Source organism: Galleria mellonella, unplaced genomic scaffold (genome assembly GCF_026898425.1).
Source record: "Galleria mellonella isolate WM207_F2 unplaced genomic scaffold, CSIRO_AGI_GalMel_v1 utg172, whole genome shotgun sequence".
Classification (NCBI taxonomy): Eukaryota; Metazoa; Arthropoda; class Insecta; order Lepidoptera; family Pyralidae; genus Galleria; species Galleria mellonella.
This window is the reverse complement of record NW_026442015.1, coordinates 2407686-2422336: the sequence shown is the minus strand read 5'-3', so window position 1 is coordinate 2422336 and position 14651 is coordinate 2407686. Positions and strand designations below refer to the sequence as shown.

Here is a 14651-nt window from a genome sequence, read left to right as displayed (position 1 = left end):
GATGTTTTAAGAGGGACGTTGCTGCCTATCCCTCGCCCTCCCTTAGTCACCTCTTACGACACCCACGAGAAATGAAGGGGTGGCCTATACTATGCCGGTATCACATGGTGTAAATAATGTACACAATATACTTCTTAAGCTGTCGCTGAAAGTTTGGATTTTGATGCCAATAAAGTCTTTAAAAAATATTAAAGCAAAATATGAAGTAGGTGCAAAGTTTTTAGTGATAGATTCATATGCAAATGCCATATGTATGTTCTCTTACTGTAAGAATAACTAAATAGTTTTTATACCTAAATGTCTGGGCTAATTTTGATGAACTCTATTATAGGAATACTTTGATTACCGAGACAGAATAGAGATAATACTTCCTCTCCCCTTTATTTTAAGAGTGAGAGAGCTGAGAGTTGAAAATTTATGACTATTTAAAAGAACTATTAAATTTCTATTATTATTAATTTTAAATAATTTATATTTATTAGATTTAGATAATAACATTACGTTTACGATATTCTCTAATATTCTCGTTTTGTATGATTCATTTGAATTGCAATAAATATTTATATTTATATGTGAATTGTGTTTCAACTAATTGTACGTTATGCCATAATTTAATCATGCAGGGTAAGTATAGCAGTTTAGTGTTAGATATAATGCAAACGGGCGGTTCAAACGCTGCACAAACGTCAAAGTTTATTATTAATTATAATATATAGCTACAAGCGAAAGTGACAAAGTAAATACGTATTTTGTATTAATGTTAACAAAACCTGCCCTTTTAGATTTATTTGAATATTTTTAAAACATGATTATAATATCTATCTTTACTTAAAGAGCTAATCTAGATTTCTGTGTATTTGGTAGTTACCAGTCAAGAAGTAAATAATAATTAACAAGTAGGACCAAATAATTATATTAAGAGTCATGTTCTTAAGTTGGAGTAAATATTTAGTACCAAACAACAGCAATCATCTGGCATATCACCTTAATTCTTTGGAATAACCGTGCATATGGATTACTATGGGTATCATAGTTCATGTTTACAGGTGACGGTTGTCATTTCCATTAGGTGCGGTTTGGTTTTATTGCTATTCAAATTTGTCTTTATTAATATTATTTATTTATTTATTTAATAAGGTTCACCTACAACTTTTACATTTTACATGCTACTTAATCAATAACACAAAAATAATTTTGCCTAATGTAAAAGACTTACAGGCGAACACCACAACTATGAAGAAGAAACATTTGATTGTTTGTTTGTAATGAATAAACTCAAAAACTACTTGAACAATTTTAGAAATTCTTTCACTCATAGAAAGCTACATTATCAGAGAGTAACACTGAATATATAATTTTTTCGAAATTTCTATTTATAAATAATAATATATTTAAACGTTTCACAGCCGCTGGTCTGCTCGCCCGACATTCCTTCTGTCTCCTTTTACGAGGTTATAAAATCCACAATGGCTGTACTCCAGCCACTAATGATTAATGGGGCATATAGCGAAACGTCTAAGCAACGACTTATATTACTTAGCCGATTGTGAAATGTCCAATCTTTCAATGCTTGTTAGAGGTTAGTATTTCTACTAATATGAGTATGAAAGATAGTCTGTCTATATTAAATGGATTCATATCAGCCGTTCACTCTCAACTGCCTTCCCCATACGGAGAGTTTTGTCAGTAGGTGCCACACTTGGTAGGCGGGTTGGCAACAGCAGTTAGGTTTTTAGAGATGTTTTAAGAAGAACGCCGACGCCCATCTCTCTATCATTAAATTCTCTTAAAACAGTTATAGGTAAGGAAAAGGTGGTCTTATTAATAATTTCAGCCATCTAGTCTTCTACTAAATATAGATTACTATAGGAAACACTACTATATTCGCATCGCTGATTTACTGTAAAAGATCGTGCTTCGATCCATATATGTAGTTCAGGATAGCTTTATGCTTGTTTGCGTATGTGAGATCGAACCCTGTTGATTACGTAAGGAATTACCAAAGTCGAATCATAATTAGCATTTTTTCTAATTGCGATTAGATTTGCACTTAGCGTATTTAGAATTTAATACATAATTAAAGACGTATTAAAATCCTCTTTCTTTGGAAATCTTTTAGAAATAGATGATTGCGATGTAGTCTATTCGTTGCATATACACAAGTTTACAAATGTTTAACCCATTAGTTATTTATACTAAAAATCATATAACAAGAGTGATGCTATCTAAACATCCGTGGACCACGGCTCCACCCAGAACATTGACATTGGGACCGGTATTGTGGCTTATAGATCAATTGCGCAGATGTATAAGTAGGTAAAATGTAGCACTTTACTACATACATACGAGTATACAAGCGAGTTTTATAAGATCTCCTTTCTTTTCATTGTGTACGAATTTTTGGTAGTTGTTGCTCATGCGATTATGTTGCCAATTTTAAACCGATTATCGTAACTCTTTACGAAATCGATAGGGTTCTCTTCTGTCTTAGTCTCGTATTAGTTTTAAAATTACTGAAGCCGAAAAAACTGTTTGCAAAGCAAAATCTACTCATAGACACAGGAATTTGCATTCCAATTTTTTTCTTAGTGTAGTGTGTTTACTATATCTCGTATTTATTGATATTTGTGTATGTATGTGTTTATTACAATTTAGTAGTTTTTTTACTGAGTAAAACATGAATGAACTTTTGATGACATTTTGATGATTTGGCAGACTCAGTGACTGATTCGGGCGAGTGTCCCTATCATATATATATCGTGTATATATATATCTATGCATCTATCTAATTCTTCCATGAAATAAAATTCGGTATTGTGCTGTATTTGTTTAAGACTGATAAAACATTGAATTTTCAATACAGGGTGACAGTGAATGATAAATGTCATAATGTTGGTAGCACTGTTGTTGTTTTACGAGGTTTGTCCGGAAAGTACGTATAAAAGTTTTTTAAAAATTTTATTTTACAATTATTCAGGTAAATCAATTTTATCCCCTTCAAAGTACTCCCCCTGTGACATAATGCACTTGTGCCAACGCCGTTTCCACTGTGAGAAGGCTCCTTGAAAGTCCTCTGGTTGTAGGTTTCTCAGCTGCCCCGTCGTAGCTTTTTTTATCTCATTTATGTCCCCCAAATGCCGCCCCCGAAGTACCAATTTGGTTTTTGGGAACAAGAAGAAGTCACACGGGGCCAAATCCGGCGAATAGGGGGGTGTTCGGTCACCGTAATGGAATTTTTACTCAAAAACTCACGGACAACAAGAGAGGTGTGGGCAGGGGCATTGTCGTGGTGAAGAATCCAACGCCCCTCTCGCGCCAATTCTGGACGAACTCGTGCCACACGAGCTTTGAGGCGTCTGAGCACATCGACGTAGAATTTTCCATCAACTGTCTGGCCTGGAGGGACGAATTCTTGATGGACAATCCCCCGAACATCGAACTCTTTCTCGGCCCTCTCTGAATCTTTTTAGCCACTTGTGGACGGTTGGTTCCTTCACAGCATCATCCCCATAAACTGTTCTGAGATCGGCAAAAATTTCACGGCCATTCTTGCCGAGTTTCGAGAGAAACTTGATTACGACGCGCTGCTCTTCAACGGAAGCGGGCTCCATGCCGACGGGGTTTCGTTAAGAGGTAACTTCACAGATGGCGTGACAAGCCAGTTCGCACCGCACGGCGGTCAGACCAGAACTGAAGCATTGTTAGGGACATAAGGAAGGGGTCCTGCGCTTACCTGGCCTCCCCACTCCTCTTTCTCGCATTCCAGAACACTTTTATACGAACTTTCCGGACAGACCTCGTATTAGTAATTATAAGGTAATCATAGATTATCGATATTTATGACTATAAACTTTACGTTACTACTGATATCTATAAACTGTATATTTAATATTTTATTTTAATATTATCAAATATTTAATTATTGTCTTATAAAACGTTTATAAAATTATTCATATGTCTGTCAAAAATAGGATTATATTTTGAAAAGAGAAATAGATATATTAATGTCCAATAAAAATCTGACATATCTACTCATACAGTTCCATCTGCGGTAACAGACTACATTTATAAAATAGTTGTGACAGGTTTGATAGGTCAGGCTTTTCTTGTTTAATCAGTAGATAATAGAGTCGTCACCTCTAGTTTCACATATGGAATTGTCTCCAAAATATTTCTAATTCTAAATCTTTGTCTATTATTACAACTTAGTATTTAAAAATACCATATTCATTATATGATTATCTTTAATAATTATCTTCAATTTATAAAATTCAATAGTATCAAATTAACTCATAATAATGATGCGAGCGAATTAAATTCAGACAGACAACATAAACTCTTGTCAGTAAAAAAAATAAAAGCTTAGTCTATGGTCGATCGTGGCGGTTATCATTAATCATTTGAATTAGGAACGGGCGCATGCGCGCGGTCACCGTGACGTTCGAAATTCGAAATAACTGATACGTTGGATTATTTTCGGCCTTTTATAGATGCACTGTATCAAATATTCTTATAATAATTCATAATTTTAGAGACTATGATAACTTTGTGTGGTTTTGTCATGGTATATTAGTCAGAATTTTGCCTAATTAAGACGAGAGAAGTGACTTATTTAAAGTCTATCAGAAATTATTACTTTAATCAGCTGTACATTATAAACTGTCCGGAAATTATTCGAAATAATATCCACAAACACCTTTTATCTTCACTTCTTACCACAGGGGATTCGTCTTCACACGCTAAATCCTAAATGGTCGTGTACAGTGCAGTTTCATGCGAATGGCTATGGAATAAGATTTTCCCCAGTATGGGGTTATTCAAAAAGAATGTATGTCGGCCACGCGCACGTGTTGCAGGCGTCCATGGACTATTCTGACCGTTTACCATCAGTCGGGCTGTATGGTTGTATGCCACCTTCATGGTATAAAAAAAGATATTATTATAACTTCAAAATATTTTTTAATAGTATTTTTTTTTATCAATTTACCACCCAGATTAGAATACAATTTAGGACGAGAAGAACTAAAAAATTTACTGTTTTATTTAAACAAAAGTTGAGTTTAAGAAAGAATATGTAATGTGACGAGAAAAAATCTTGCTAATAGCAATTTATTTCACAATAATTGATGCCTTTTTCTGGGGCGAAATATACTTGATTCTGTTTCATATTTAAATTTGACAAATAGACATGTTGTTTAAAATATATATCAAGTAAAAAAAAGCTGTCTGTAGACGTCAATAGATCTAAATTTACAGTAGATTGTGGCATATAAATTAAAGTTCTAAATTCAATATTTACATAAAATCATTTCTGAAACCTGACACGGCTACCTAATACAAAGCCGAAAATATAGTTTACGATATACAGCCGCGTAGGCGAACCAACAATGGTTATGTTCAATATTGGCTTAATAAAATTATTTTACAGTGAACTCGTGAAAGGGACATAAATATCACGCCTCTTAACAGTGGGGGGCGACCAGGGATTTAAATATGGAATCGAGGTTATTATTTTTTAAGACACTGTATTAAAGACTGGTATTACAAGTATACCTTTATGTAAGTATTGAATTTGTGTCAACGAATTTTTTTATGGAATGACAATACACTATCGGTATACGCTAGCGGGATACAGTGCGGATGAAGTCAGGTCAGTTGGCCCATCGTGACTAATTCCTGAACTTAACTAAGATAGTTTCCAGAGGGACCGCACGTAGGTCCTTTTGATAGAATTCAATGAAAATGAAATCATATAATTGACCCAACGATAAAACAGTCTATTGATGTTCAATAGTAATACAAATAAATATCAATATATTGATTGAATGTTTCGATTTGCTATTTATTTCATTTAACGAGCGTTTCTATGATAATATTACTACATAATTAAAGATTGTGTCTTATAAAAAAAAAATTCATTTCAATTGTGACACAACCAGTTATTTTGATCAAAAAACTAAACTACTAAATTGATTTAGTACTGTATATCTTTTCAGATAAAAAATAATTTACCAAATCGGGTTAAAATTGACGGAGTTATGAAGTAATAAACAAAAAGCAAAGTACAACTGAATTAAAAAACTCCAGCTTTCTGAAGTCGGTCGAAAACTGGGTCACATTTTTATTAAGTTCTATCAAAACAGATTATACATATATGTACTTCTGTGTACTATATGTAATGTATTGTGTAATGTACTACATATATGTATAAACATCATTTGTCTGTGAGACGAAACATTAAACACATACATTGTGTATTTGTTTCTCTAGATTTTTCCCCATGCTTCGATAGATCAAAACCATTTCAGTATCATTTCCCCATCTCGGAGACATCTAATAAACAATAAAACATGAACTGTTTGTTGGTATCTGCGATCTTTTATCGACAATGCGGGCTTAATCTAGACCCTAAGGTTCGGTTCACAGAGTGACCTCGTAATATATGATATGTCGGCCCCTTTGAATATTGTTGTCGTGATGATATTTGATGTATTGTGAAGGGTTACGTTTGATAACCTCTGTTTTCTGTAGCTCAGCAATCGAGTGTGCATTATATTTGTTTGAATTTTAAAAGCGAGATCTGGCTACTTTGACTTCTAACTGTGAAATGCATTCCTGTAAAATCCTTACTTATTCATTTCATCGTAACATATGAGCCGTTAACTGTTCATTGCTGAAAATAGGCCTCCTCGATAAGAAGGGGTTTGCTGGTATTTGCTACGCTTGCCAGGCAGTTTGGCGATCGCAATTAGGCTTTTAGTGATGTTTTAAGAGAGACGGTCCTGCCTATCCCTTTAAGTTCCCTTTGTCTTCTGTTACTTGTTATGCCTATGAACATCACAGAGTATACTTTTTCTTTAATTTGTCAGTATATATTAAGAAACATGTTTTTATTGTATGTAAATGGAATGGTGACCTTATCTTAGTTGTTATTGGTTTACGTGGGGTACTAATAAGGGATCATCTTTTTTATGGGATGATAACGAAATACTAACCCTACTAACGTTATCGAGGCGCCATTGAGTGATGTCAGATGGGCGTGAAGTCAGATTGATTAACTCATCATGATGGGGGGAAGGAATTATTAGTAATAGGAAGATTAGTCCCTTTATCAATATACCCTATCAAGTCGACCTTCACGTGGTTCATGATGGGCTAACTGTCAATTTGTCATGGTGGGCTAATTAACCTGCCTTTTCATCCTAACCAATCATCTCTCACTGGTGCTCCGCCATGATGGTTTTCAGGGGGAACTGCGTAAAGGTCCACTTGATAGGGAATATTGCTAGCAATGAACCTGTTCGATCTAACGGGATAAGTAATGACTTCCAATAAGTAATGACAATCCCTTTCTCCTCCAGGGAGGAATGATAGGTGATGTTGAAGTTGACTCATCGTCATTTTCGTTAAAGTTTTACCTGGGTCCGTCATGGATTCCTGAGGAAACCACGTAGAGGTTGGCTTGATCCAATATTGCTAGCAAGGGCCCGATAGTGTCCGTTGCTTATGTTTAGTTAATCCCATTGTCCAGTTCACGTCTGTTTGGAAATTTAGAAAGACAAGGCAAATACTTTCACTTATAACCAACAGACGGTCATTTTAGGGTCAAGTACACACTTTCCAAATTGAGTTATGTGTATGATAACGAAAAGTACCGTCATCCTTCTTAATCGCTGTCTCCGAGTGATCACTTTAAATGTAAATTTCAAGATGTTCAATAAAAAAATACTGTTTGTTTAATTGATTAATGCATAATGAGATTGTTTTATATCGATTATAAAATGAGAACAGTAAATACATAGTTATTTTATAATTTATATAAAATCATGGGCGGCGGTAGTCACTTACCATCAGGTAAGCTCGTTTGCACCCTGTGTTGTAAAAAAAAAACTATTTACTGTTCTCATTTTACAATTTTACTAGTTTTTTTTATGACCTCAAAATGGATTTGTAAGCCCGCCTGCGCTATTGATATACCCTGGCGAGGTGGCAGTGATTGATGATAGGTTAGCATAAAGACAAATCAATTGTCATATCGTTACAAATAAGAAATCGCCACTGTCTTTTCTAACAACCACCTTATTGTTAGAAGTCGACCTAATAGGGGTATATTGCTAGTAACGGGGACACTTGGCCCCATTAATAGACCCGTGTCGCGTCTGAGACGAATGAGACTGACGGATTAGGATTTTCGTTTTATCTTTGTACTCACTTTGCAAATACGTAAATATATTAGTTATTCTCAATCATTATGTAAATAATCAGTATGTATCCTGTAGTTTGAAAGAAAGCTCTTGCTACTATCAGAGTAGATGAATACCGCTAGTTGGTATTTCCTTCTGATAATTTTCCTGTTTACTACCTGACTTAATTACGACGCCGGAGTGAATAAAATAAAAATAAAAAACAAAACTGTCATAGAGTATGTTCAACAGAAATTTACAAGTTTCAAATAAAAAAAGAGTAGCGTGGCAAAGGACAAAAAATAAAACAGCCGAGTCCGACAAAAAGCGTTGTTTGGGTTGAGCTTAGAACGGGTCATAGCCCCTTTTTTTGTACCAATTTAAAGTTGGCCTCAAGCTAATTGGTTTTAATCAATCGACATAAATTTGATTGATATAAGATTAAAAACGCAACGTTGGTAAATTGCAGTCAGTTCATTCAGTGTATAAATCAAATAGACTTAAGAGCATAGATTAAGAATGGTATTCTGTTAGTTATTTTATCTGTGTAGAAAACACAGTGGTTTTCGTCGAAAAGTACTGTAATTTGACCAGTGTTGTGGATATTCGACACTTTTTCATTGTTACAAGAGGTCTATATTGAGCAGTGAACAGTTAACGACTGATGATGATGATGATGATGTTGTTATAGGGAAGAGCATTGTTTAGTATTTACAGGATTTACCTATTTATGGAGCATGGTTTTATCTCATGTTTAAAAATAATTGTATAAGAAGATATTAAAACTGAACTATTATTATTATTACCACTAACATTATAAATGTGAAAGTTTGTAAAGATGTAATAAAAATATGAAAAGATGTTATTCAATCTCGCTTCAAAGACTGAGCGGATTTAAATGAAATGTGGTACACGGGTACGTTGTCTCTAAACTTATCAGATAGAATACTTTATATACTTATTCACACAAGTAACGCTGCGGAAAACAGCTAGTCCTATAAGAAAGAAACCTATACAGATTTTTTTCTCATTGTTTGCATAAAATTGAACGAAATATAGTCCACAATCGTAAGTTTACAGATAAAAAAAATAATTACCAGTGTCCATTATTTCAAATCGTGTGCCCCTCCCTACGTTTTTTTGTCTCGGAATGGGCGTACGCTCATAAAGTCGATTACACACGGGCGATCCTAATTGAATTATTAGTGGCGGTTAACATAATAATTGGGGGTTATAACAACACCGTGTTATTTCCCAATTTGTTCGTATATTTGTGGTTTTATCTTTTTTTATTGTTGGGCTTCCGTTTTAATATTAGGCTTTTTTTTACTAATTATGCATGTGATTTTAAACGTTTATTAATATATTTTTTGGTAATTATCATAATATTAATATACTTTTTGTGTTTATATCTCTGGCATAAAGTTACCCGTTTTAATTTTGTTCATTACCGTCACAATTTTGTATGGAAGTGGACAATGTTTATAAAATAATATTTTACTTTCAGACATATTTTTCTTCATTTATAACGTAAAAATCTATAATATTTTTAAAAGTGTAAATTGGAATAAAGATTATTAAGGTTTTTTTTTATAACGGGTGAAAATGGTACGGTAACGTCGTGGAGGTCGACTTGATAGGGTATATTGCTAGCAACCCGTTAATAACAACCATTTCCCCCCAATCAATATGGTTAACATATTTTCTTTTACCACTAATTTTGATGTCGACTTTTAAATTACAAAGTAAATAAATATAAGTATTCAAGTTGTCAAAAGTAAAATAAAAGAACGGAAAGGATATACACCTAATCCAGAAGTATATAATATAATATGTTATTTCGTTCGCAAACAACAACGTGCACTCAAGCGAGGCGAGTTGAATAAACTAGTTACTTTAATCCTACATGTGATTGACGCAAAATGACTTCTACATTTTTTTATGTCGTACATTTAATCTGTTAATTGCTCTATATCGGGTAGACATCTTAATGTATGTTTGTTTATTAATATCGGGCTGTCAAAACTACGATTATATGAAACATTTCAATATGCAAATATTATTATAATTAAAATAAAAAATAAACCTAGAGTCATCGATATAAAAAAAAATTGTTAAAAAAAAACGTAGTTATGAATGGAATATGATCGTGATGTAATGCAATCACCAAAATACCACAGTCCTCAGGAATGGCAACACATGCGTGAGGATATTCTGTGATGTTCATGTCTATAGGTTATGGACACCACATGTCTTTGTTGTCATTTTAAGCGTTTTTACAATATATAAAATCATCGAATATTTCTGAATTAGTCACAATACACTTAATTAGCAGTTTTGAAATGAATACAGAATTTCATTGAATGCCTTCTATTTTTAATATCGCTTTTTATTCTGTACCTACATCTTTGATTTTTATTTTTGTACAAAGAATGCCATTCTGCAGTCTTATTATTATCATATATTATTAGATTATATATCAGATTAAAACTTCGTATGTACGTTATGTAACTTCGAAGTTAATGACGTCAAAAAAAGAATACTGCCAACTAATAGTACTCCTACCGTGGCATACAACACATGCCTGAGTAGCCTGGGATATGGGTTCAAATACCGTCGAACGGGCCAAATTATGTTAACATAAATTTAAGAATTAAACTTCATGTTCTTAGCAGTGAAAATCTGATTTTGCATAGACTGTACATAATCTGAGGTGATGAAATCATATACCATCATAGGGGTTGATAATAACATAAATTATGGAACTTTATTTGCAAGTTTCTTTATTTATAAGTATACGCTATATCTATGAGTAAAGTAGACTGAAAAGAATATGTAATTTAAATCGCGCAAAAACATCCTCGTTTACTTGCACATTAAGTTGGATTTAATAGCTTGTGCTATGAATATAATATATTTTTCAACTTTGACAAAATATCATGTTAAATGAAACCTTTAAAACTTTAAACCTTTACTTTTGTGTAAAAAAATAACTGTTTTTACTGTTGCTAACAGAACTATTTCTTTTGTTACAGATATCCAAAATGGCAACTAAGTAAGCACAAGTACGATGGATAATCACCCAGTCATGTATCTCATACAAGGCGAGACGAAATCTCTGCAAAAAGAAAGCGACATCAGTGAAAGAATACCAACTATAGATGACATAAAAAAAGAGCCAATCATAGACAACAAAATTAAAATACCTCCCATTGATCTGTCGAAATTTTTAGCTATAAAGAAACCTAATTATATTTTATATAATAATTTTCAATATAGAGAAGAATTATCAAGAAGAAACATGATGAAAAAAGATTATAGTTTTTACAATTATTGTTTTCTAAGTGTAATTATTAGTTTTGTATTTGGATTAGTAATAGGAGTAATATTAATGGGATCATCCCAAACGCGATTCAATCCAAATTATGATAGAAAAATAATGAGATCAAATAACACTAGAGAAGTAACTTCAAGAACTCTAAATAGTTTGAAATTTGATGATAATTTTTATAAGACTGAAAATAAAATTGATTTAAATGAAAAAGTTAAGACAAGAGATAGTAAATTTGTTGCTGTATCATTTACTGGTGAGAGTCATAAATATAAGAAAGATATTTATCCCAAAGGTTTAACAGAGGATATGAAAGATATTTTAAAAGATAACAAAGTAACTAATCATAAACATTCAATAAATAAGGTTATTAATAATACAACGAATTATGTTCCTAATGAATATACCGTGTTGTATGACAACGTTTTTTGGGGACCAGAAGTGGAAGACATGATGCCTCAAGGTTATGGCGAAAATACAGCAGAAATTTGGGAAAAGTATGTGGAGCAAAGCGAAGTAATCAAATTAGAGCCAGGTTGTGGACGAATGCAAAATCGTTTAGTTACATTTAAAGACGGTATTCAAGCTTGTGTTCGATACAGACAGAACACAGATCAAATTCAAGGAGAAATCTTTAGTTTTTACGTAGGAAGATTATTAAACTTGACAAATTTAGCTCCATCTGTTGTCAAAGTTGTAGATTTAAAAGATAAGCTATGGAGAAATGTAGCTACCGACATTGCTTCTGCACAGTGGAATACTAACAGAGCTGTTGTTTTGACCCAGTATATACCGAGCCTAGAACCAGCTAGTATTCCAGATATTTTCAAACCATCAAACAGACATTTGAATAAAAATGACGTTTTACAGATGTGTTTGAAAGAAAACAAGACAGTTGAGATATCAAAAGAGATCCTAATAGAAAAATTGAAAACAAAAAATCTTAAATCAACCAAAAATACCGCCAATAACTTTGAGTATATTGATATGATATTGAGTAAAAAAACAATTGCATCTTTTGTAGAGCTTGCCCAATGGTCTGATCTCATTATTTTCGACTATTTAACAGCGAATTTAGATAGAATTGTTAACAATTTATTCAATTACCAGTGGAATATAAACATTATGGATGGGCCAGCACATAACTTAGCCAGGAAAATGGATAGTGGTTTACTCTTATTTTTAGACAATGAATCTGGTTTGTTACATGGTTATAGATTGTTAAAAAAATATAATGTATACCATAGTTTAATGTTAGATAATCTATGTGTATTTAGAAAAAAGACTGTAGAAGCTTTGAACAATTTGTATCAGCAGTCGATAAAGACAAAAATTAGTGATATGTTTCATATGAAAAATAATGCTGTAATAAGAGACATTCTGCCGCCATTGCCAGAGAAAAATGCTAAAATATTACACGAGAGGATTGGCAAGGTTCTAAGTCAAATTGAGAAATGTGAGCAAAAGTATAGATAGTTATTTTGTAATCGCATCAAATTTGTACACAATAATTTGTGTCGCATTATAAATTCGGGACGGACATAAAAATACAAAAGATTGTGTGCAAAAGACAAATGATGCAAAAACGTGATATTATAAGCATTTTTCGATACCAAATAAATTAATTTATTGTAAAAATATAAATATTGTATTTGTGCCAGTGTATAATTATAATAACGTGATATTTAAATTGTTAAGGTTATTATCAATTTTAAATATTGAATGTACATACGGTTTAGTGCACTATTAAAATTCTTGCCGAATTGTAGCGTAATTTTACTTCTAGGAGTACAGTTGATAAGACATTTACAATTAAAATTTAGGAATTTTTGTTTGGAAATATATAAATACCTGATAAAATTAAATGATAATAATTATATGCATCATAACACTTCGTTTCTATCAAAACACATTCAGTAAAATATATTGTGTACGCGACTTGTTTGGTATCAATACAAGTATTAGCAATGTAATAAAATAAAAAGCAAAAGGTTTTCCTACGATACATATAATATGGTAATATGTGTAAACTATAAACTATTATTAAACAGGTATACATGTTTTATGTATGGTAGAAATGTTGTTTAAGGTATTGTTTCTAATCTTTATACTGTTTTAAACTTACATTATGTTTGTATAAAACTTTTTACAGTGTATGATTATATTGCTCTCACTTTTTAGGTAAAATGTAAAAGGTAAAATGATATATCTACATCTCAGTTCTCATTCATAAAGACATTTTTTACTGATGCTATAAAACAAACATTTTCTAACAAATTGAACAAACATTTTGTGATTACAAATCGATTTCTAAAATAAACAACCACGCTACATTACTCGGCAACCTTTGAAATATGTAAATAAATGTAAAAAATATGTAATTATAATAAATAAATGAATTTTCAAAAGCCGTGTGTCTTTTGTTATTTATATTTGGATGGGCCGTAACTACTGTATGCATAATTAATTTGTTAAGTAGAAGCTTATTGTTATTGAGTGATTTATTTGACTGAAACTAAAGGGCAGGGGTAATAAAAGATAACTGACATAGAGATAATTATGTAAATAGTAGTTTAGAAATGGAAAAAAAGACTATATTTTTTATGCAATTTAGAATGGTAAACAAGCAAACGAAGCATTTGATGGAAAGAGATAGTGTTGCTTATAGACACGGACATTATAAAATATGTTGTGAAATAATTATAAATATGAATAAATATTTATAATATAATGAATTTAATATATATATATATATATATATATATATATATATATATATATATATATATATATATATATATATAACACGGAATCAAAAAGGTAATTTGTTTTATGTAACAAATCTTTTAGGTAATTTTTTTACGAGGATACCATATTTTAAAAGAAAAAAAATAGTCCTATGAGGTGGGATTATTTGTCCGTTTGTCTGTTTCTCAATGATCGTTTTTGCTCATAATTAGTATTTTATAGAGGTTATTTTTTTATCTAGTTTTCAATTAAATATAAAAGATAAAAGGTTAAGCAATTGAATCGTCTAAAAGATCGAACAAATAGGCTGTATCATAAAAATGAAATAATTAACACTTTGGGTATTAATCCAGAACACCTACACTGAAGTAACTTTTGAAAAGTATGTT

The 14651-nt window shown here is 32.0% G+C and overlaps 1 protein-coding gene across 2 annotated transcripts in view; it reads left to right on the top strand.

The window, feature by feature from the left end:
* LOC113514377 (extracellular serine/threonine protein kinase four-jointed) overlaps positions 1 to 13924 on the top strand; it is a 37106-nt gene extending 23182 nt beyond the window's left edge. The window contains exons 2-3 of one of the 2 annotated variants that reach the window (XR_008252646.1): positions 11219 to 13603; positions 13696 to 13924. Coding sequence is in view for 1 of the 2 variants with exons in the window: in XM_026898455.3 (XP_026754256.2) it covers positions 11254 to 12990 (1737 nt within the window). In the remaining variant the exon portion in view is untranslated. Of the gene's footprint in view, positions 1 to 11218 lie in introns of both variants that reach the window. The other variant, XM_026898455.3, reaches the window with a different exon arrangement.
* Positions 13925 to 14651: the final 727 nt, after the last annotated feature.